We start from the raw sequence: 25,260 nt of genomic DNA on the forward strand, positions 1-25,260 counted from the left end.
ACTTATTTTTCCCTAAGATTCAGCCGCACTCATCTGCCTGTGCCTCTTTCTCCCAGCCTTTCTCCCCATCTCTAGCTGCCTGAGCGGATGTTTCCTCACGTCCCGTGAGCTGGGGAAAAAAATAAAACCCCAGAACTGCTCTCGGGGAAGCTCTTGGGCGGTTTTAAGCATTAACGCTCGGGCTCTGCTCCGGGCATGCGCTGCGGTACCTGCTACATTCACCTACGCGTCACTTGGCTTCCCTGGAATTAATTAATCAGCGCCAGGGCTGAGGGAGCCGCAGCCGTGGGGATTTACAGCCAGTGTGAGCAGAAAGCGCAGGGGGACACGAGCGTCCCGCGACGGCCGCCACGCGCGACACGTCCCGCCGCCCCCGCGCGCGCCCCGCCGCTTCCGGCGCCGCGGAAGGTAAACAGCCCCCGCGTGACGCGTGGGCGCGGCGCCCACGCGCGCTCTCGCGAGAGCGCGATGTAAACAAAGCGCGCGGGGCGGGGGGGGGGGCGCGGCGCCGGCTGCGTTTCGCCTCTCAACCGAGCTTGGCGGCGCAGCCGCCCTCGTTGCCCCGCCCCCTGTCTGCAGAGCGGCGCGCGGGTTGGCCAGCGGCGGGGAGCGGCCCGCCCCCCGCGCCGTCTCATTGGCTGGGAGCCCGCGGGTGCGCGCAGTGTCAGCGGCCGAGGGGGTCCCAAACAGTGTCAGCGCGGAGCCGGGCCGAGGGCAGCGGCGGCGGCCGGTGAGGGCGGCGGAGGGGCCGGCGCGGGCCCGGATCCGGGCCGTGAGGCAGGGCCGCGCTCTGCGGGCGAGCGGCGGCCGGGGCTGCCTCGCGCGGGGTGGCCGGCGGCGGTTGGGTGACGGTTGGCGGTGGCCGGCGGCAGTGACAGGGACCGTGGCGGGGGAGAGGGGGTGCGGGCCAGGGGGGCCCCCCGGGGCGGGGGAGCGCGGCGCCTGCCCGTGGGGAAGGCGGCTGCCTGCGGCCTGACTCAGAGCGCGGCCCGGGTGGCGCCCCGGGGAGCGGCCGCGCAGGTGGGAGCCTCCCCCGCCGCGTTGCTCAATCCCGGCCGCGGCGCTTCCCGCTCCCGGCCCCGGGGGCTGCGCGCCCCGTCCCGCCACGCAGGTGCCCGGGCTGAGGCGCAGGTGGCGGCGCTTGGGGCTGAAGGAGCCCGGCTGTGCGGCGGGGGGCGGGAGTTCCCTTCTCCTCCTGAGCTCGCTGTTCTCTGGGGGCTGCTCAGCACCTGGGTCAAACTCTGTTTAATTTGGTGTTACCGACTATGCAGCTGCGTGTCTGGCCTTTTCTTGATTATCTATTAATTAGGAGGTTTTTATGTGTGCTGTTCAAGTCACACTATCCAGGAGAGCTGGTACCGCCTTGGCGATTTGCTCTTTTTCTCATGTTGGCTCTTAGTTGAGTGGGGTGGGGAAATGGAATGGATAAACAAGGGAATTTGGGGGTTTTTGGCTTTTATGGAAGGTGTTCTGAATTGTCACATGAAAGACCAGAAGTGTTGAGGTAAATCCCCAAAGGAATGAAAAAAGGGAATGTGTTCTATCACATTTTTTTGTAGCTTAAATCTAACCAATTACATGATTTTTTTTTGCAGCTGCGATTGTGTACAGCTCTTGTATACATTGCCTTTTAAGACAACAGCTCATTAATAAATAATATTGATAATAACTCTGGACCTATACCAATACATATATTTTAAATATATGTATATAAAAATGAAATCTTTCTTTAATCACATATCGAGGAGTACTGTGAAAGGGACATGGTGCCTTGCAGGTTTGTATCACTGAAGTCTCCTTCGTGAAGAGATTTTCGTCATCTTAAAGAATATAGCAGGAACTAATGTAAATAACTTCCATATAAACCATTACTTAAAAGAAACGTGTTGTTTCTAGGTACCTGAGGAGAAACGATGGCCACAGAATCTCCCCGCCGCCCGAGCAGATGCACTGGAGGAGTGGTCGTTCGCCCCCAAGCTGTCACGTAAGCCCGTTTTGAAAAATGGCCCCTAGTTGAAGTGTTTTGCATGTTTTTGTACCAGAAGAGCCTGGCACAAATTGTCTTTCAGAGCTGGCTATGAAGAGTTGTGTTGACAGTAAGTTCTGCTGCATGGAGAACTCTCCAATAAAAGAAAGTAAACAGATGTTTTGTTCCTGTCTCCTGGGACTAAGCAGGTCAAGTTGTCTCCCTGAATGGGATCCTTTTAAGCCTAATAGACCAGAACTTGGACCAGCCTTCAAAATTGCCCACTTTAAAATTGAATGCTTTCTCTTTCAATGTTTTCTTGTTTCTTTACGTAATTTTGTTGGCTGAATTCTATGCTAGCTGTAGGTAAGCAAAAGAACTTTGCAATAGCTAATGTATAGCTCGTTCCTTTCTTGCTATTCTGTATAAAATCTTGAAACAGGAATGGAATGGATGTGTTAGAACACATAAGCCTGTCATTAAATAAAATCTATAACTCCACTTACAGAAATGTTTTATTTAATTGCTCAAGAGAACAAAAAACTGAACTAAGACTTGGATAACAGATAACAGGATATTTAAACATCAAGAGTCACTTTCAACCTCTTCCTCCTGCTGCTCTTTCTTCCCCTAGTGTTAGAAGGCTTTTGCCAAGTTTTTGTGCATGTTTTTAAGTGCTTTAAAGCAATCTTCGTGGAAGTTTTTCAGCTTTAGAAAGACTTGGAGTAAGCATGTATACTGAATAAAACATTTTCCAAACATCTGCTTTGTTTACAAATCAAGATGCATTGGAAAAAAAATAAGTACTTTTTTTGTGAACTGAGCAATGAGGGCATTCTGGCCGGCAGACATTCAGATGAGAAATGTGGACGTTGCGCTCCATACTCTGCCTGTAAGATGCATAAATATCTTTGCTATGTAACACAAAGCTTTGAAGGTGTGCAAAGACAGTTTTGGTGACCTACATATATCAAAGAAGAATCGGCGCTAGAAACCACAGCTTGTGTTTATAAAACCTCTGCTTTAAGAAGTATGACAAACTTAATTTGATTCAGTAATCCTTGGATTGCTGACCAAAACTTGTTTTTGTTATTCATGGATTGCAAGAAGCTTTCCTGAATTCTATGACTTATGGTCTTACTTATCTTTGTTTTTAGAGAGTACTCAACTGGTTATGTATGGATAGGATGGTCAGGTGTTGCAGCATGAGGAAGAGCTCTGTGCCTTTGGACATCAGGAATCTAGATTTGCTCATTCTACTAGTACAATCCATCCTTGTTGCTCTTAGAAGTCTTCCATTAGTGTGGGAAGAATGCCTACCAAAATAAAAATTAATCTGAAGGCTGCCAGAGCTGTTAGCTAAATAAAGTCTGAAATGATTAAAAAAAATAACTTTATGAATGTAGTGCTTGTTGCCAGCATGTTTCAGCATTACTCATTACAGAGAGCACAAACTTTTTGTGTGCTTACAACACTGCCAGTCTAATGCAATCAGCTCACGTTATTATGCCTCTCAGCGGTTACACAAGAGACTTGCTGCTCGTGTAAAGATAAGCTAATAAAAACATGAGCTTAAATCTCTCAGAGCAAATGTATCTTGCACTGTATGCTACTCTAAACTATTGCTCTTAATGAACTTCCAAGGAAGAATAAATTTCTGGGCTATAACTACTTAACTGAAAATACCTCCTGGCTCTTCTTAGTCTTGCTCATCCTTCCCCTTCCTACCATGGATCTGCTGTTTAAAAAAAAAAAAAAAATCATCTTATTCAACTTGATCATGATATATACTATGGGTCAGGTCTTAAAATTTGCTTGCAGCACATGGAGAGCTGATGCTTCAGCCTTTATTGTTTTTCTTCTTCATGGTACAATATTTAAATAAGTTGAGGGAAAAATACTGAGAAATAATTTCCAAAGCTCTGCTCTAGTAAATTGAAGTGATGTGGAAGAGGTGGCTTCTCCCTTCTACACTCGAGAGAGTTGCAGGCTTTCTTATATACCTTTTCCTGAGCAGTTGTATCATAAATAGCTATCAACTCTTTACAGGTTTTTGGGTAACATACACTGCTAATATACTAATACACTGTGATAACTTGTATTAAGTAACTGTGTTGCAAATTCCTTAGTATTTTTGGTTGCGTTAAACATCAGGCATGTTTTCTGGGATGATAGGAGTAACTGAATATATTCCTTACCCTTTATGAACTTGAGGAGTAACTAAACTCTCCTTCTGTTTTCAAGGGAACAGTCATATATGGAAAGTGTTGTTACATTTCTTCAAGATGTTGTGCCGCAGGTATGTGTACATCTTTCTTAAAATATATATATATTTTAACAAAAGTTTCAACCATATGCAAAACAGTTGAACTGTGTGTCAAATGGACAAGGACTGAATAGGATGAAATGGGATTGGGAGCTCTGCTCCCTTGTTGGTGTCCAGCATCCCTGAGTTTCATAAAGCTGGAGTCTGTCGCTCTCATTCCAGTTAATTGCCTGTGGCTTCAGGAAACTGTTGTTTCTTATATGTAAAAAATTCTCTTAGTTAACTAAAACTTTTTTTAATGATGATAGTAAAAGATTTTCCCATGTAAATTATTAGTTTGTGAAATGCATTTTGTGAAATACTGTAGGCCTGCTTTGCAATTTCATTCAGTATTTTGGCTTCTGATTGAAATCTGTAGAACACAACTGAAGAACAGATCTGTTCTGATTATTTTACAGTTTACTCTTTTAAAATACCACAAATTGGCATTGCAGTAAAATACATGATGTAGTAAAGGCTTCTTTATTTCATCAGTTTTGCTTACAAAGCTTTAAAATGATTTAAAAAAAAAAAAAAAAAGTAAACATGCTTTGCCTGAGAGCCTCTTTGCTCTTAAGTTTCAGACTGTGGAAGCCACTGCATTTTAGCTTCACTAGATTGGCGTAAACCATGTGTAAACCATTTCTAATGTGCTTGAGCATACCTGTTGTTTTATGTCTTGTCCCTTTTACTTTAGTAAATAATGTTACACTTGCTGAATTTTATTTAGTATGATGCTTGCTAGTTGTGGAAACATCTGTTCTTGAAACAAAATCTCCCAAACTGAGGCATGACAGGAAGATGCATCATCCCTCTTATCCCCCACTATCCAAACCTGTGTTCAATTTTATGTTCTATAGAGGATCAGAAAAAATAGGCATTAAACTTTTTCTTCTTTCAACCCTTTTGATTTTTATGCAGGCCTACAGTGGTACCCCACCAGCAGAAGAAAAGGAAAAAATCATTTGGGTCAGATTCGAAAATGCAGATTTAAATGGTATGGCTTTGTTTTCTCTTGCTTATTAAGCTCTTGGAACATAACTAGTCTTTTTTCCAGTACCTAGCAAGTGGAACAAATGGGCAACTTCCTCTGAAGCTTAACTATGGCTTAGGAAGGGGGAAGAGAGAGGGAAAGGCAAATCCCATTTGATCATACTGTGTTTGTAATTATAGTATTCGTTGACAATTATTTTGTTGATCCTTTTGTCAATTTTTCCTCTATTTGGAAAGTTTGCCATGTTTTATTAATCACTACAAGTAGTTAAGACTACAGAAGGTTCTTGGATATTTCATGATAGCCCACAATGTAATGAAGAACACATTTCTCCATTTTCCATTTGAATGCTTTCTAGCCTGTCTGTGAGACTCTAATGAATGAATTGTGGGCCTAGAAGAAGTATGTTTTATTGTTTCCAGTAGAAAAACTTAAACCACTGAATTTTGCCTTTAATTATAACAACAGAAACATGAATTGAGAAAACATTTTCTAGTTTAACTGACCCTAATTGTAAGTGTTCCTAATCTGTTGATCTGTGTTTTTGATATTTAAACCCAATGTAGATACATCAAGGAATATGGAGTTTCACGAAATTCATAGCACTGGGAATGAGCCACCGTTACTGCTCATGATTGGATACAGTGATGGAATGCAGGTCTGGAGCATACCGGTAAGCACAAAGTTAGCATGTAGGCAAGACATGTTCCTGAATGCTGGTTTTGGCATGTTATACTGTTGCTGCTGTATTTTTCCCTATTAAAATAGAAGGAACCAACGTTCATGATCCATATGCATTGGTGTATATATGTAATATGCTTATCGCAAGGTCAGTGTTGAACGCAGGTCATAAACTTGAATTCACATATGTTCAGGTGATTCACGTGCTTTTGCAAGTGATTTCTGTCAGATAAATGCTCAGAGTCTAACTGGGAGCACCATAGGTCGTTATAAAACAGCTAGAAACACAGAAAGAAGAAGAAAACTTTAAGCTCAGAAAGGAATAAGAGTAGAAAAATATGAAAAGAATCTGCTTACCCTAGAAATGTAAGTATGACAGTATTAATAGTATTTTACAATCAGTGTTTGTCATGTACATGATTTGCAATTTTAATTTTATTAAAGTCTGTGTGTGCATATGGATTTGATTTTATGCTGTCATAGACACCCTGCATTTTGTGTTTCAGAATGTTTTATGAGCACATGGACTTAATTTGGGGAATTTCCCCCAAATTTCTTGAACTACGGAATAAAGTTTAATACAGTAGGCCATAAAATTCTTAACTTAAAAAATATAGTGCTTATAACACCTTGTCCCTCAAAATAATCGTGAGGATGGAGTTTTTTTCTATTTATAAAATACTTTGGCTTTTTAGAAAATGTATATTTCTAAATACATATCTTAGAAATATTTATTGCTCTATGCAGATAATAGCTTAGAAAGTATAATGGAAATTTTTCTTATTTTGCACACCACCTTGAGAGCTCTGCTAGGTGCTGCCTAGTTGAGTTTCACCAGGTTGTTGGAGAACTTTTCATGTACGTACTGTTAGTTGAATATGAGGAAAAATAAACTGTCGCAGAGTTTTAGGCTTTTTTAATAGCACGAAGCGTATGTATGTATATTTAACATCCTTATGCTGAAATGTATCTGAATACGAAGAAACATTTTACAGTATCATATTAGTTTTGCACACAACTTTGAAAAATGTTAAGTTTTATATTCCTACAGAAGACATAATTAACTTTGAAATGCTCCACTTTGTTCTTCAAAGTGTATTACAGAAAACAAACATTAGGTGTCACTAAGATATTGAGCTAAGAGAGGAAATACATCTGCAGCAATACCAGGAGTTACAGCACAAACCAATCAATTAGTTAAGAAAGTAAAGTAGTCGCACAGATTTAAGCTAAAGCATTTTTACAAAACGAACTAAAAACAATCCCCCTAAAAAGCACTTATTCTGTTGAATGTTTGCTTTTGTCCAATTGAAAGTGTGGGTTTTTTTTTTTTTTTAATGTGCATGGAGGTGCTTTGTGTTGATGTGGCATTTGTCCTGGCCCTCTCCATGATGAAAGGTTTGTGACTGGAACGGGCAGACGGGTGTATTTTCATGCAGGTGTAGCGGGGCTTTGCTCTGGGGTGAGGTGGGAGCTCTGTGCATCCCTCCCGAGTGCCTCTGAGGGCAGCGTGCCTGGGCAGGAGCTGTCTGTACCAGTGCCTTGGAGAAACTTATTGTGAGAATGGATCTTACGTGGAAGGAAAGCAGGAATGAAAGAAGAATGTTTTAGTTCTTTGGTACAGGAACAGTTACCTCAGTGTAAATTGAACTGTCTTGACTTTACTAACATTTTTACCCCATGCACTGCAGTAAAATGAAATAATGTAATGGAGCTTACTCAACGAATGAGGAATAAACAGCTTTACTGGGTGTAGAGTAAATGTGTGGAGTGTATTTTTTGTTAGTTTGCATTTTGTGTATGTGTGTGTGGGGGGCTTATTGTTATTATTATTATGTGCTTCTTTTTCGGCATGGTAAGACAGCCAGATTTCTTCCCCCTAGGGGATAGCAATACTTCATAATTTCGAGTTTTTCACAGTATTTCAATATTTTAGTAAAAATAAGAAAAATGAAACCAAACACTTTCTCTTCGTGTAGTTCAGTTCTGTGAAGGTGTTTTTGATGTGGAAAAATGCCCAGTAAGAAGGAAGGAAATGCCAACTGTTGCACCATCCATCTTGAGAATGCCAGCGGCAGGGCTGTTGCATCCCTCTGTCAGCTCCTCTTTCATATATCCTGTGAAATCGAGGGCCACATCCAAAAGGACGTAGCTTCACGCTGTGCAATAATGCACTTTGTGTGTGTTAACAAAATTTCATTGTTGGAAGAATTCCTTTGTTAGTAACACCATCTCGAATAAAAAGACTATCAATCTGACGTTTTCTTTGAAATATCTTTCCAGAGCAGGATCTGTATATTTAACAAATTAGGGGACAATGTAACTTTTGTGGGTTTTTTCCACCTTTTTGTTTTTGCATCTCATTTTTTTGCTTACTTACTCAGACTAACTTAAAACCTAGTGAGTCTGTCACTGACTTTATTTTTAGAATTTATTTGGGAACTTTTTTTTTTATTATTCTTTGGTATTATACAAACATCATTTCTGCTAGATCTTGTTGAGAGTTTAGGCTAGAATTGTGTAACATTACTCCACTTATTTAGAAAAAACGGATCTCTAGTTTAGAAAACTTTCAATGTGAAAAAGTAACAATATGATATTTATGTGAAAATCTACTCAGTAAGGCTATTATCTGCAGCATTGTGCTTTTTATTCATACAATTGAACCTCTATTCAGCACTTAATAAAATAATGTGTTGCAGGCAGCCCAGTTTGTGTCTGAGTGATTATGAAGTGTTTATGACAGCTTCTAAGCTGACACTCTCCGTAATGGTGTTACATTGACTTCTAAACACCTTTGCAGTCTGCCTCCAGGAGTGTGTGTCTCGTTGCAGTCTGAGTGCTTTCACATTAACATCTCCTTGGAGTAAGATCTTTGACTACAGAAGTGTTACTTGCAAATGGAAGATACCATTAGAGCTGCTTCAAAGGGCTGAAATAATGTTTGGACTGCTGGGTGCTGAAGTAACGGCTGGGGTTTGAAGTGCAGTGTCTAAATCTGTATCGCATAAGAAGCGGAAGGTGTCCATCCAAACGCCCGGGCTTTGATCTGTGTTTTGAAATGGGGCTGGGAAGGTTAAAAGTGTTCTTAAAATGTGTCCCACTAAGTGGGGAGAAATCTGGGAATATCCGAAAGGATGAACTAAAAGTTCCTATTTGATAATTGTGCAATGTAATTTTATGTTTTGTTTGGAATTTGTTTTTCCCTTGTTCCTAAGCTTGTGTTTCAAACCCAGTTGGAGATAGTTTCTTCCTAATGTGGTTTCCAAGTATCTGTTCTAGATGTCTGTGTTCACAGAAATGCGTGTTGGCTGAGTTTGTGCCCGATAGCTCTTTTTTTAATTGAAGCATGAACAATTAATATAATTTCTAATTCTGAACCTTCCTGGACACAAGCAAAAAAAGCTATCAAGCTTAAGTTTAGTCAAGTAGGAACTAGCAGAGGGAACTCTTAGCAAGCTCAACTGTATATCTAATAAAGAAAAGTCTGTAAAGGCCGTGGTTTGGTGCTGCCACAGACGGATGGGGTATCCCAGCCTGTATGGTAGGTGATTTGTGCTGGAGAGACTTCTGGAATGGGATGGAATAGTTGCACAAGGGCAGCATCCCACCCTGCTGTTTTTTCTCTGTCAGAACTTGAAGTTATTTAAATACTGGTGTCAATAACGCTATGATTTTTAATTTGGTAGAACTGCATTTGCACAGCAGATGGTGTGTGGATGTGTAGATGGCTGTGTAATAGCAGGTCAGACACGCCACGTCCATTTTTGCCTCCATCACTGTTCATTGAAAGCCCTCTGTGCTGGAGTTCTAGTGTAGCCTCAGTCCCTTTGCTATTCCTTCCCTTTTTAAAGCTGGGAAAAGGACTTGTTGTTTATCAAATAGGTGGAATGTTTGGCAGACTCTAGTAAGAGGTGTCAGGAGAGTCTAAAGGAACTGCATGTGGCTCCCCTTGGATGGGGATAAAGCCAAAATGCAGAACCTGGAGGGGTATTTGTGCTGCTTTGATATTGCCCACTTTATTTTTGTTTGTACAGTAACACTTAAAATGAATGCAGAAATATCCTCAGATTTTATAGGTAGCTTGTGGACTGGACATGAAAGATCTTCAAGGCATGCTAACAAGTAAAATGCTAACTAACATTGAAGAAATTATGCAAAAACATTACTAACATTACTAAGTTTTCATTGTGTTTTGTTTGTTTGTTTTAATTCAGTTTGTGTTGTCGTAATTCTCAGCCTCCAGAGTGGACTTTTGTAACACTCTTTGAGAATTTAAATTCTTACCATGTCTAGATAATTAGGGAGGGATTTTTTTCAATGTAAAAAGCTACTTGAATTTCTAAACTGAAGTCTTGGGAATTGTCCTTTGGCTTAAGAGTCCTTCTCTCTCTTCCCCCAGTAGTGAGGAGAGTGCTGGCAGCTTCTACCCCATGGGATTGTCTCAAACAGTATTTTGTTGTGGTATCTGGTGTTTTGGTTCATCAGGGATGCCTGTTAGCCTGTTGCCATATTTAAAATATATATTCAGAATTGAAAACAACCCTTATCTAATCATCACTGTGCTTTGTGACAGTTTTTAAGTATAGCAATTTCTTTAAATATAGCAAGAGTTTGCGTTCATGCAGTGGCACTGTAGTTAAGCACTATGTTGAAGACTGCAGTTTGGTGCACATTTGACTTTTTATTTTTCTTCCCACCATGTGAAAACCATTTTCTATGGTTGGAAACTATTAGTTATCCTTCTCATGAAGAAAACTTTCTTTGTTCTGTTTTCTTCATGGGTGTAAACTGGCACTCTCCAAACAATAAAGCTCTGTCATCAAAAATTAAATGGCGCTCCAGCGTTCTGGTGTGTCGCGCTTAAAGAGCGGCCCGAAGGGCGAGGCAGAGGAGCGCCATCTTCCTCTCCGTGGCCGTGCGCCGCGGAGGTCCGGCCTGCGCCGCCAGGCCAGCTTGGAGCCGTCACCTCGCATTCGCTCGCTCGCGCAATGAGTACCTGAAGCTGCTTTTACAGCTTAATATCCAATTCTTGAAACCTGTTTGGAAATTTTCTTGGCTTGTGGAATGGGAAGGAGAAACTTTTAAGAGCTTTGAAAGCTGCCACAGGGACTTGCTACTTAGCTGGATCCAATCCAAAATGGCAGCCGCAGCCTCGTTTGTTCACAGGTGCTTTTTGAAGAATTTAAAGCTCTGTTTTCGGTTTGTGAAGTCTATTTATATTTTGTCTCTGCTTACGAGACAGGGCAGCTCAAGGGACTAGTAATGGGATGTGGAGCCTTTCCCCGTACACTTGCCAGGCTGCATCTCGCCCAAGCTGGCACTGGCCGAGTTGTTGGCCGGTTAGCGCTGGGCTTTGCCTTCTGGTAAATGTCATCATTTCCAGCTTCAATTCCAGCAGAATAAGCGTCCTGTTCGAAGCAAAGATTGTCCCTCTTTGGCCATCTTAGGAACCAGATAAGGCCTGAGCTGGCGGCAGGCTCAGACTATAACCTGCCTGCCCTGAAGTTGGGGCTTTTGGTTGAAATGGATGCATGTGGCCTCAGCAGTGCTTGTGTTTTATATAGCTGGAGGAAGGGTGTTAGCATTAAGGACACTTAATTCAGGATTTTAGAAAACTGCAAGTAACAGAAGTTTCTGCTGGTGGTAAGACTTTAAAAAGGTAATTTTAAGTCAAGGGAGGTCTTAAATTCTGAATCCGCGATGCCTATTTCAGTGTTGCAGAAACCAAGAAAGCAACCAAGATCTTACCGAGTTTTGACATGGAACAAAATTTTGTGCCTTCTGCTATTTCCTTTTTCTGTAGAGCAGTTAAGGATAGATGATTCAAGAAAATCGTGGTTGTGTTGACCTGTGATGTGCTCATGGTATTGGCATTGAAGTCTGATCCATGTAGTTAGTGGTGTCACGTCAGGTTTTTTTTTCCTTTAACTTTTGTTGGTTTTGCTTTTTACTGAAATGGCTTTTTTCTTTAAAAATGAGACTTCATTGGCTAATTAGGTTAGGTGGCATCTTGTATTTTCATTACAAAATCAATAGTGAGTGTACGTCTTAGCAGATTACATTTTGCAAATTTTAAGTGAACTGTACAAATGGATGAATTTCTGAACAATTATTTGCTTTTTTTCTCCACTTTTGTTTCTTTTTAGCTCTACACAATTTGCAGTTTCCTAGAGAAAAGAAAATCCTCTTTAAACTTAAAGGGAAAAGGACACATTACATTTTGAAACAAAGTGGAGAGCTAACTACTTTTAATCTTGGCTTTGTCACTGTCTGACCTTATGGCCTTCATTAATCCATTTAACCTTTCTTTTGCTGTGGCTTCCCCCCCAGTGGTAAAATGGTTACTTTTCAAGGGATGAGGATTAATTAGTAAAACATGAAAGCATTATATCAATGAAAAGAGTTGGGCTAGGATTCGTGCTAGGTGCTAAAGTACAAATAAACTTAATTTGTCTTTGGAAGTCTTTGGGTCTTTCTTTGAAAATCTCAGCTCTAAACTGAGGTCTTGGCATCACCAGGTCTTGGCATCTCAAGCTGAATAAATACGCTTTCTGAAGTGTAGTATTTTTAGGAGCAGAAACTCAGTTAGTAGGTTTGGCCTTCTTAGTATATTTTACTGCTGGGACTCTTGCTTATTTGAAGTAGATTGGAGTTAGAGCTGGCATGCTCAGAAAGTAGGAGGAGGTGACTGAATTGGGTTGGATTATTTTATGTGAATCACTTCTTCCATACTTTTGTTATGCTAGTTCTTTTTCCTTTTGTTTTCATTCATAGCCATTGATGTCCATAAACATATGTGAGACAGTATTTTCATGATTTTAGGGGGAAAAAGTCTTTAATTGCCAATAATAAGTTTCAAAGCCTTATTTTCCTTTTTCTCCATTTCTTCCTTCCTCTTTTTATAGAGCCTCTGTGTTCCCATGTACAGAAAACCTACTGCCAACTAAATCTGTTTTCATGTTTTTGTTCTTCTCTTTAATTTCTCCTGTCACTCATCATTTTATTTTTAACCAGACTCTACTTTTGTCCAAACTGTATTTTTTGAATGCAGATATTTTCCTCTAGGTGCCTTTTTTTTCCTCCCAAACTGTGTCCCGAACTCCTGACCTATTAATAATAATCAGCAAACCTCCCCCATGTGGATTTCTGCTCATCATTCTTGAGTCTGGTATAGATGTGGTCAGGAAGCTTCAGAGCAGAGGCCCATTGCCCTCTCAGAGGAGGAATTAAGCTCGTTTTACAAAAGCTGGAATACTCCAATACTGTGATATTTGGAAAGTGCTACTAGGTGGAAGAGTAGAAGCTGTGATGCCTGGCACACCTGCCTAGTAAAACAAGAACAGCATAGAGTAAAGAGTCACGTTGCATATTGATTACAGTTCTAGGATTTTTGTTAGGAATAATTCTGATAGCAGCATTGGCTTTAATGCTGATAAATACCACTGGAGGGCTGTGAGCTGTCTGCCCAAGTTAGGAAAGGGAATAAGAATGGTATTGCCACAAATCTTCATGTAGCTTGAATTTTATTCTAGGCTCAATAAGCAAAAGCAACCGTTCACAACATCCTGTGTTTGCTGACTGTTAACAGAATGATGGACTAGCCCTGCAGTAAATAGTGTTTCCAAAATATTCTTGTTAAAAAATCGTGCTTTAATGGGCTAAGTTTTATTTTGCCTGCATTTTCTACAGCTGCGGTAGTAAATAATGAGGCTCTGAGCTGAGACTGGAGGTGAGCTAAGAGTCTCAAGTACCATACTCGTGATTTGTCCAACAGCAGCAGTGTTTTAAATTCTCAACTCTGGGAGTGGATGTGGAGAAAGAAATGGGAACAACTATAAAATGACATTTCAGAAAGTCAACTTAGATTTTTGACATATGGATTCATAAGAGCCTTGTTTCAAATTGTGTTCATTTCTGATACTGTAATCTTTATGCCAACACCTTGATTACATTTTTAGGCTCGTTACATCTGTTTTAAGTTGAAGCCCCTTTCCAAATAGCCAACATAATGTTTGCCGCTTTCCTGAAGCTTGACGTTCCGTATCAGATCCATTACCAGGCAGTTAGGAAAATGCCTCCTGACCGAGCATTTACAGGAAGTCTGGAAATTCTTCCTAAATGCTTCTCATTTAATCTTTTCAAGATTTCCATTATTGAAAGCCTTAATTAGCCTGACCCCACCCTCCCATTTTGAAACATAACTCACACCTGGAGAATATGGAGTGTGCTAATATATCAGTCTCTGTTTTCTTTTAAAGCCAGTGGTTGCTGCTCTTAATCACTGGTTGGTCAGCATTTTTCTCAAGACTTGGGCCATATAGTACAAGTGCATGTCCCAAGTTCCTTGAATATTTGTTAGATTTTAATCAGCAGTCAGCTACGAGGCTTCTTTCTGCTAAGAGGTGTGGAATCATTAATAGTAGTATAGCATCTCATTCCTGCAAGCCTAAGCCATGCACTTAGGGAGGCAGATCATCTCTGTTGCTGTAATTCCTGTCATTCAAGACCTATGTCTCTGTATTTTGAGGAAAATGGAGCTAGCTGGCTTGAAATGCAATGTCTTCCCTACCCAAACATGCTTGCCTTGGTTTTCAGATGAAACGTTTCATACTGTTGCATTTTGATTTAAGCTGGCTGATCTTGTGTGGAAATTAAGGGAGTGGAGAGGATATCAACACTTCATTATTTCTGGCACACTCTGTGTTGCTGCTTAGCTGCGTCTGTCTCTACCACCAGCTGGAAAGCCCAACAAATGGGGTTTCCATATTAAAAGGAAGCTAAGAAACTAGAATAACGCAGCCCAATATGCTACTGTGGGATGCACTGTGCTAGATCAGATGCATTTATTCTAGAACACTTTGTACAGAGTTAATTTCCTGTTAATGCATTACAGACTGAATTCTTTACTAGAATTCTTTACTAGTTTCTTTACTAGATTGACTTTTCTTATTATTTTTCTAAAGCACATAGTCAAGTTTGTAGTATAAAAACATCATTTTTAGCATATCCCTTTTATCTGAGGTTTTGCTTATTGAGAGAAAAAGAACTTAAGAGTATTTCTAAACTGTGCTTCTGCCTAAACTTCTGCTGTAAGATAAGTTTATCTGTTCCATTCAGTGCTTACCTTGTAAAGAGTCTCACCTGTGGTGCAAAACAGCAACAGCCATAACAAAACTGCAGCTTTTTTATGGCTAAGCAACTCTTAGTGGGGGAACCAATTTATTATTCTCTTCTATTGCACATCCTCTTCTAACCAGAAATTGGCTTTTTCACAATCTTTCCTGTGTTTGGCTATGGAACAGGAGTTATATTATTATGTGCTGTTCTTCTTATTATTTTTTACATTGTTCATAACCCATATGTTTTGCAGATCAGTGGTGAAGCTCAGGAGCTCTTTTCTATCCGCCATGGTCCGGTTCGAGCTGCACGAATCTTACCAGCGCCACAAATTAGTAAGTATATATTTGTATCCTGCAAAGCTGTGCTTAACTCCTCCTTTACAGATGTTTGTGCAAATCTTCGTTACAACCTGTTCTGTCGCCTTGACTAAATTGCCACTTCATAGTAGCTTTTCACAGCAATTACTTGTTTTTCTCCTCTGCTCTATACTCCAATGCTTCTTCCATTTTTATCTTAAGCTTGTGGCTACCTTTGTAGTAGCATTAAGTATCCCTGCTCAGTAATCAGTACATCCTTGTTAACACTTCAGTTTGGAAATGTTTATTGTTGCTGTTTATAGCTATAAAACACTCCTGAGAGGTATTTCTATCCATTGTTCCTAAAATAATAGAAGTTTTTTAATAAAAATGTTTTTTTCTGGTTAGTCATATCCAGACTATTTGCTCTTCTGTGTCATTAAATAATAGGTTTTTGTACTTCCATCTCCCCCCAGATGAAAAAGGGAGAATTAATCTAAATAGCTATGAAGGAAATTAAAGTACCTACAAGCTGTATTTCTTCTGATGGTAAAATAGTGCTTTGTGGTGTGTTTTTCGTTTTCTTTTTCTTTTTCCTTTTTTGCCAATCTAGTAAGTTACACTGCTTAGGAACTTCTTCAAGCAGTTATTCTCTTTCTCAAAACTGATTATAGGGAGCATTTGACCATGATATTTGTTACATTAGAAAACTATTCAAATCAGCTCATATTAAATTGTCAAACCTTTTAAAAACATATTTTGGTCTTTCTACATGGCTTGGTTTAAGTAAATCTTTGATTAAAAGTACATGAATGTATCACTGACCAGTATCTGGAATCAGATAAAAGTAAAGCTGTAATAAGACGCCTTAGATAACTAACACATGAGCTTTAATGATTCTGAACAAAATAAAAGGAATTTGTAAAGGAGAAGCTGATTACCATCAGTAGGCTCAAACGCTATTTTACTGCAAAGCTGTAAAAAGGGAATTGTTGAAAGTGGGACTCTTGGTGGATGGATTTGGCATGTTCCTAAAGCTGATCTTAGTTTGTGATAAGAAGCTCATTCCCAGGTGTGAAAGGAAAGCTCATGGTTTTAACTTGGTGACTTTACAGCAGCACAACTTAATAGTTTGTCAACTATTTTGCTAAAATACTGCGAGCCTTTGATGTTAGATTCTCTGCTGCATCATGTTCTTCATAGCATAATAAAGCATTGTTTAATAAGAGTTATTTCATGCAGGCTCATTGCAAAGGAGCCCTTCTCCAATCTGATTTAACAGGATAAGCACTCCCAGGAACAGGAACGTGGTGCGAGACCTGGAGCTGGCCTTGCACGCTGCCAGCTCGGATCCAACAAGTTTATTAGCGCAGGCTCCGTGCCACGCCGGAGCAGTTAAATGCCTCTTGGTGCTGTTCTGGCCTGGCAGCCACACAGCTACGCTCACGCTGGGCTCTGTCTGAGCTAATAAACCAGGCAAGGCCTGACCCGGCCCAGCACAGCAGTGCTTTGATGTCTCTGCGGCCCAGTTAAGTTGCAGCCTAGATAAGATGCCCATAAATAATAGGGAGATGTCTGTAAGTAACCCCCTAAAATCTAGCATTTACTATGCTCTGTGAACCTGCAGTATTCCCCTCACAAAATTTAGGATCAGAAATGGAGAGAAATCTAGCTAGTAAGAAGCACAAGAACTTTGTGGCAGAGAACGAATGCCTTCTGGTTTGCTATCAGCTCTAATGCCGTGTGTAGCAGGACTCTGATAGAGAGGTTCAAAGGCAGGAGGCCACTATTGAAAACTTCTGACTCTGATTTCCCTGAGAATTACCCCTGAGGAGGCTAAATAATAAGTGATTGTACAGAGGAATTTTTACAGTCAGTCTCTTCCATGGCTACACAGTAATATTCTGCTCCGGGTGACTTATGCATCTCCTCTACCACAGCTGGCATGCATTGCCTTTCTTGAGATAACAGGGGCACAAATGATTGAAAAGATGGACATTTGGCAAGTCATGGAAAATGAAAATTACTTTTGGCCACTGATTCATGGTAAATAGGGATTCCTTTGTGCACATCTCTTGTTACTAGTTATTCTGGTAACAAGAGTAACTCCTGTTACTCTGCTCCTAGTTGAAAGGGAGTTATTAGCTGCACTTGAATAGGAGCTATGAAATATCCTATGAAATTGTACCTGATAGTTGTAAACTGTCCGTGTTCAATGTGTCAAGGTGGTGCTTGCGCTATCGTAGAAAAGAACAGCCTGGGGTGCCTTTTGCTTTTGGCCCTTGAAGCTAAAGTACATCATAGGGCTCTTTTCTGCTGTTGCAATTACATCAGGACATAACCAGCTGATTGGCCTGGCCTGAAGAAAAGAACCTTTAATGGAAATGTAAAGTAGATGATTGTAAACAATCATCTACTTTAAAAATGAGGTATTTCTCTTTAAATGATTCCTGAAGTAAGTATGAAATAAGTTTATGTCTTCTGATCTCAATTAAATATTTGCTGTCTTTACAGTAGATGGTGACTTGGATATTTCTCTACAGTTTGGAATATAAGTGGCTTTCTTGGAGACTGAAATTTTACTATATGACCAATTTTCAGTCCAGAGGGAGGAGATAAAGTTGCATATCTGTTATTCAGAATAGCAGAACGTCTCTATTGATGCTGTCAGTCCTAGGGAAAGAAAAGCAAACTCCCCAAACACAAGCCTTGGCATTTTGTGCATGACATGCTGCATTATCAGCTGAGCCATCTGCTTGGCACAGCTTCTCAACGCGCCGGGCTCTCCACTCTCCAATCTGCATGCTGTGATTGGATTTAGTACTTATTTTATGGGCATACAGGTGCCTGGTTTGCTGGGTTCTGGATTTCTCTGTGTTCAGATACATCAGGCATACAGAGATGATGTGCAATATGCAAAATGGGTTCTTATTTTCACAATTTCTGTATGTGAACCTGAATCTTGTCATTTTCCTTTTCAGTGATTGAAATTCTATTTGTTTACTCAAGTCATTCTGTAAATTCTGAGAAGTAAAAATGATGTGACTGCATCCATTCCATAGCCCAGCAGGAACCGCCAGCTCATTGCAGAGTTTTTGTTTATCCATTGGAGTATTGATTTTATGGACTAAAAGTTGAAGGCTAAAATGAACCTGAAAAGCTAAAATTAATTGGGATACAGAGCAGCTTTCTTTCTGGAAACCTACAAGAGACAAAAGTCGAAGTTCTTTGCAGTTTTACCTCTGTGCTCTTCCGCTCTTTAATTTTGGTAAAAATATGAACCTCAAAAGCTGACTCAATGTCATATGCAGGTGTAGTTGAAAGAGCTGTAATATTTAGGTTGCTTTCTAAGGCAGGCAGATGTGAGGTTGGTCCACGTGCAGCCGCCGGGGTGGCGTGGCGGTCGGAGCCCCTCCAGGCTGAGCTGATTGCAGGGTGTGCAGCAGAGAAGCCAGCCCTGCAAGCTGAGCAGGGGGTAGCAGCTCGGAGCTGCGTTTGGGTTGGTGTGAGTGGATCGTGCAGGTGTGCTCTACATGTTGGTGTGTTCTGTGGGTGGTTATGGTATAATGAAGGTGAATGTGTGTGGATTGCAGAAACTGCAGAACTCGCCAAGTGCAGCCAGGAAGCCTGTGATAGATGTTATAGGGAGGAGTTTCAGAGTATGACATGTCAAAATACTGATCCTTTTGAGGAGGTGTGGACTGACCTGTGTGCTGGCTTCTCAGTGCTGGCCACATCGTATCAATGTTTTAGACCAATAGCCTTTAAACTTGCACTATGTCTTTATGTTTTTCAAACAAGATTAAATCAAAATATAATATTTTCTTTCCTCAATGCACGACTCCAAAAACTCTGATCAACAGCAGATGTTTAACAATCTTTCCCATTCTCATATAGAAACTACCTCATTAACTAAGAATAAAATTACTGTGTTCCGGGGAAGAAAACGGCTTTCTATAAATGTGCATGACTCCTTGTGTTCAGCCAGAGATCTGTGAGATTTATGCTGCGTTTGAAGCCATTGCGAAGTATAAGGACCTGTAGGAGTCTGCCAGAAGTGATTCAGTCCTATATTGCTGCATTGCCCATTAAAATCAAAGCCAGTTACTTCAATGTCTATTTAAAAGAAGAAAAAAAAAAAAAAAAAAAAAAAAAGCTTCCTCCAGCAAATGCATCTCCTTGTAGTTTGTGTGTCTGTCTAGGGCCAGTCCTGGCCTCTTCACCCTTAGAATTTCCACAACTCTTCTGCACCTGTTTGTATGTGTTTTCTCTAGATACTTGTGCTCCCTGCAGGCAGGAGCTGCAGACATCTGCTCTCCAGCACCTGTTGTGTCCTCTTGACTCTTGCAGTTGCTTCTTGTGGTTTTGCTTCCTTGCCCTCTCAGCACTGGCAAGGGTGAAGCCAGCAGCAGACACTGAGATTATACTGGAGTTGAAGCAGCTTTTAGGCTGATAACTTTTGGGGGGGATGAGGGAAACTGCTCTGATGTCGCATGCATTAGAGAGGAGCTTTGATGCTAGAAATGTCTGGGTGATGCTGGGAGATAAGTGAGATGGAATAATGCAGCGCTGATGGGCTGGGATGTTAATCCTAAAGGAGCACACGAAGGTCTGGGATGAGGACAGCAGTCACAGCTTCACTGGTCAGGAATGATATTGAGTAATGTGGTTAGAGCTTATCTGTGCAGGAAATGGAGCATTTAGAGATACTAGGCTGAAGCTGAGGAAAGAATTCACGCACTATTTTTAGGACTGACTCAAACCCTTCTGTTTCAAGTAGCAAGTACTCTTTTGCACTTCCATTCAATAACAAATGCACAGCAGTGCAGGCACAAAATGGAAGGGATGATTAAAAAATGCTAAGAAGAAAAATTCTTAGCCTGCATGATGAAGGCGAGCTGTGTTGCCTAGTGCATTTCCAGGTAGTGTTTGGCTGCCAGGCTGGCAGGGCGCAGAGCCACCAACGGAACACAACTCTCAAGAAACAGATGAGGAATCAGAGGGGACCTAGCCGAGCAGGACATTCACTACACTGTTAGATTGCCATGATGCAACTCCATGAGTAGAATTATATACCAGAAAAATACACTTCATAATGAATGTTATCTGCTATTGCTAAATAGGTCATAATTTGTTGTTTATATAGTGCATTTATTACTCAAGGGAATTTATTTGATGTGCAAGCCATTTCCATTGTTTTAATCACCTTTGTGTTCCTATGAAAATGAATGGGTTTATGGGCTTTTTTTCTTCAAAAAAAGTGTGTGTATTACTTAATGTTCTATTACTGCTAGCATTACTGAAAGACCTTAGTAGGCTCAGGAGAGATCTGTTCACGGGCTCATCAGAAGTACAATACATGAACTGGTTTGAGCCTTTGCATGTGGATAATCTCTTGACTTCATAAAGTTGTAAAGTTGCTTTGTATAAAATGTCATTTACCCAGGCATGATTTTTTTCCAGGTTTGTAAGTATAGTAACTGGAGTGTGGTGTTTTTTTTTTTTTTTTTTTTTTTTTTTTTTTTTTTTTTTAAGCATACATATCATTTAGCTAAATGGAGCTGTAGATAAGGTGCCTTGTTGGCAGGAAAGGCAGTTTTCATTACTCTAATTGTGTGATTTGTCAGGATTTTCAGCTTTTTATAAATGCTGTAGTGTTATATGACAGAATTAAAAGGATTTAGAATAAAAGGAGTTTAAGAAAAAGACTTTGCAACAGGATTTCAATACTTTTTATATTTGATGGATTTATCTAGCTGTTTTTCATTTCAATCATCCTACTGCATTTTGTTAAACACTGTGGAGCAGGTGTGTACAACGTCAGTATATTGCACATGCAAATAAACACAATTTTAAATATAAAAATTAATCCACCATAACTTGGAAGATTAAATTTTATCCCAGAACTAGAAGGGGTTGCTGTGTCCATTAAGCATTGCAGAGAACAACACATGTTGTTTGCAATCTCGTGGCAGGACACGGCTGCTATTAACCTGATTTAATGCCCTGCAGGGTCCTCAGAATGCTTTTTTGTTTGTTTCTAGTGCATTAATAGATGTATTTTAAAACATATATATATATTTGAAATAAATAATGGACTTCTAAATGGTGGATTTGGTCAGTACAGTCAGAAGCCATGAGTTTTAAGTACCTGTAGTACAGATTTTGCAGATGTGTTTTGTAGGTATTAACTGAGACTCCTACTGATTTTATGCAATTGCTTCCTGCCCACACCTTTATAGCCTCCTCCTTTCCCCTTCTCCTCTTAAACTTAAGACTAGACATAAAGAAACCCATGAATTCCCGTCTTCAGTATCTCCTTAAGTTAAATACCTAAGGTAAAATCCTGGCTCCACTTACATCAGTGTCCGCACTGCTGCTAGTTGCCATTTCAACCTTAACGCTGAGAGCCCGACCAGCCCAACAGAAACAAATGCAGTTCATCTGTTACTCGTATTGAAGAAAACAAATTGTTTGCCAGACTCTTAAAAAGACTTTTTATGTTTCATTAATCAATTTACAGGTCAGTACATACAGTACAGGTGTGACCCTTAAAAGACCCTGAAAGAATAGGAATAAAAAGAAAATACATTTGTCTGTTTTAAATTACTTGTAAAGCTATTGTTGATGGTGAAATTATTGATGTGACCTGTTTAACTTTATAAATGCCCAAACGTGTAGGAGGGAAGACTTATCCTCATATAGATGAGTGCCGAACAGTGTTTGTTATAAATTATGAGTACCCGAGTTATTAATAATTAACAGAAACTTATGTGAAAATAAGACTTGTGTGTTGTACCTGTTGTTAGTTTAGTGCAGCTGCGTCATTATTTCTGTATGAAATTTTGAAGTAGAAGATGCCAAAATCCTGCCCAAATTTTGCTGTTCTTTTCATTTGCCTTGCGGAGCCAATATCCTCCTGGCATATTGAGCGTCTCCCTCTACAACCCCATTCCCTGAAATACACATGCATGTACCTTGAAATGTAACACAGTAAATATATAGTGATTTTTTTCTTTTTTTTCCCTTTTATTAGGTGCTCAGAAATGTGATAATTTTTCTGAGAAGAGGCCTCTTCTTGGTGTGTGCAAAAGCATTGGATCTTCTGGGTGAGAATACTTTTAATGAATCAGGTCTTATATGGAGACTGTAAAGTCCCCTAAAAAGAAAATTTCTTTAAAGCTTTTTTCCCTTGCCCCTCTTTTTTAACCCTTATGGGGTAACTCACTGAAGGACTCTTGAAGGTTTTGAAGAGGTATTGAGCTTGATGATTCTCAATGTAATGACAACTTTGTCTAAATGAGATGTTCAGCTCAGATCTGAAGGTTGGAACATTATTTAACAACAACAAACTGTGCTACAAGCTCCCTTTTTCCCATTTAATAAAGAACCAGTTTGCTTTTGGTGGTAATCTTTTACCAGAAGATTTTGAAACACTTTTCTACGTTTGCTGTTGGCTGGAAGAGCTATTGCAGCTGGTGTTTCGTCATTAACTTTCAGGTTAAGAGCTCTCTGAGAGCTTTCTCTCTCCCCAGGACTCCTGTTGTGGTTTGCTGTTGGTGCTCTTGTTGCAAAATATATGTATTATTTCTTGTTGTGAATTGACTGAAATATTACACTTGTATTTCCCTCTGATAAATTAATAGATCATTTGTTTACAGTGCAGTTTATCTAATGATTGTTCTTCATCAAGAAGCATTTATAACCGTCATGGATTTAGTCCTGCTGTTAACTCGGAGTTTTGCTTAACAGCATTTCCTATATATCTAAATGGTTGTAGATAGAAAGATGCATCTAATTTCATCATATAACTGAAGAAAATACTACATTTACTCTAGAGCTTTTATTTCAAAACACTCGATATTTTCTCCACAGTCATCTCCTCACCTGCTTTGGAGATTAGGTTGGCTCTGGCATGAAATACTGCAGCTGTCAGCACACTGATGGAACTGTGCAGGATAGGAAATAGGACTATTCTGCTTATTGAAATGGCAGGTAAAATATTTAATGAAATGAAATGGCGCTGACACCAAAATATTCCCATTACCAGAAACATAAACTTGAATGTCTAAAAGACGGAATGATTTTCTCAAGGGCAGCTAGTCCAAAGCAAACCCAGAAGTGAAGTCTTCCAACACTCTATTTATTATGCTGCTACATTAGACTCCATTGTCTTTAATCATGAACTGAATGATATTGGACATGGTTAGGACCATGGGGCCAGTGTTCCCATCTTTGTAAGATGAAGTTCCTTGATGCTGCCCTGGGATTTTACAGCTGTCTCTGTTCTTTAACTGGAAGATTGCTGGCAATTTTGACATTTCCAAAAATGTTTTTACGCTGCTTTGATATCAGTAAATAATAGGCATGGGTTTTGTTTTGGAAAACTTGGTCACTGGCAGTGTGACTTAATATTGAAGGGCATGTTTGGACCCTGCTGTATCTGGAGTCAATATTCTAATTTAAAACAGTCTTTCCTCTGCAGTCATTTATATAGAATCCATTTCAGTAGCTCTTCTCAAAAAGGCCTTAAAATTACTAACTTTTTGGATGGAAGGAATGGATGGGGGGATAAATATATTTTACATCCGACTTATGATATAACACCTCAATAGGTTATTAACACATGCATTACGATTTAGGCTGTAAATTATCACATGCTAACCTTGACCTTAACAAAACATATTTTAAAAAGCTATTAATACTGTGCATACATGTGCCTGCATGATAGATGGGGGATTATACTTACCAACGTGGTGGTATATTTTGTGGTTCTAAGGACTCATGCAGATATATTCGAATACATAAAGCGAGTAATTTAAAGTTAATTATTAAAATTACATATGCAGCCTATAAATGTTAGAGATACTAAACTATTCAAGTAATATAAATATAATAAATGCAGCTTATATATAAATCTACTGCAACTGTTGTTACATAATGGCATTTAGTAGTACTTTATCCTTTGGGACTGTATCAATGAGATATTGACACATTCAGCCTTGGAACTGTCATATCCTGGTTCTGACCACTAGTCTGCATTAGTGGTCAGCATCAGGAAATTTTTCTATATTCCTTTTGCTATAAAAATATATATAATGTGTGTGTATATATACACATATATTACAATGAGGAAAGTATGGTAGAAGGATCTTTGTTTCTTAATGTAAAACATTCTTGGATACAGAATGTAAAGAGTTTTCAAGTGCTAGTGAGTTAATTCAAAAGTATCACTAATACTAAGTAACTCAGTAATCTCTAATACACTGTGCATCTTAATGCAAAAGAACTGATGAATCATTGTCCCTCCTATACATTGCTAGGACTTTTTAAAATAAAGTACAGATGAGTATGAAAGTATTTTATGCAGTATTTTATGTTTGCCTGAAATCAACAACAGAAGTTTGCCTCTGGACTTGTTTTTCACTAATGGCATTTTTTTGTTGTTATTAATACAGCATCTTTATGATAACTTAGAATTAAAACAGCTAAATCCCAAGATCACCTAATGTTTTATTGTATTGCAGGTTTTTGTCTAAATATATGGTCTAAATATATGAAAGTATTTCTCCGAGAGATTTAACAACATAGTAACTTGAGAAATCAACTTGTGGAGGACTTGGTTTATGAATTGTATCTTTTTTTTTTTCATAGTGTAACCTAAGTCAGTCTGTATAATCTATGCTAGTAAAAATTATTATTTTGAAAATCTTTGTGAAGGTCTTAACCTTCTGTTCCATGTGTCTCAATACTGAAATCTTAAAATTTGAGTATTATGGTTGAGAACCTGCTCTACAAATTTTATTCCAGTGCTTGTAAAATTAAGACTTCCTCCTAAAGTGGTATTAACCAGTCTGTGACTGCTTGGAGAAGGTCTGAGTATCTTTTGGTTATT

General features: G+C 39.6%; 1 protein-coding gene across 7 annotated transcripts in view; it reads left to right on the top strand.

Moving 5' to 3' along the window:
- Positions 1-653: 653 nt before the first annotated feature.
- The window catches only part of BCAS3 (BCAS3 microtubule associated cell migration factor), a 272,079-nt gene continuing 247,472 nt past the window's right edge, over positions 654-25,260 (top strand). For 6 of the 7 annotated variants that reach the window (XM_088536029.1, XM_088536047.1, XM_088536076.1 and 3 more), the window contains exons 1-7: positions 654-730; positions 1,897-1,984; positions 4,211-4,265; positions 5,193-5,268; positions 5,832-5,938; positions 15,320-15,401; positions 22,402-22,474. In XM_088536029.1, coding sequence (XP_088392155.1) covers positions 1,914-1,984; positions 4,211-4,265; positions 5,193-5,268; positions 5,832-5,938; positions 15,320-15,401; positions 22,402-22,474 — 464 coding nt within the window. In that variant the 5' untranslated portion in view covers positions 654-730; positions 1,897-1,913. The remainder of the gene's footprint in view (positions 731-1,896; positions 1,985-4,210; positions 4,266-5,192; positions 5,269-5,831; positions 5,939-15,319; positions 15,402-22,401; positions 22,475-25,260) is intronic. The other variant, XM_088536056.1, reaches the window with a different exon arrangement.

The sequence above is a fragment of the Tinamus guttatus genome, unplaced genomic scaffold (genome assembly GCF_059628265.1).
Source record: "Tinamus guttatus ecotype Peru unplaced genomic scaffold, ASM5962826v1 Tinamus_guttatus_pri_ptg000043l, whole genome shotgun sequence".
Lineage (NCBI taxonomy): Eukaryota > Metazoa > Chordata > Aves > Tinamiformes > Tinamidae > Tinamus > Tinamus guttatus.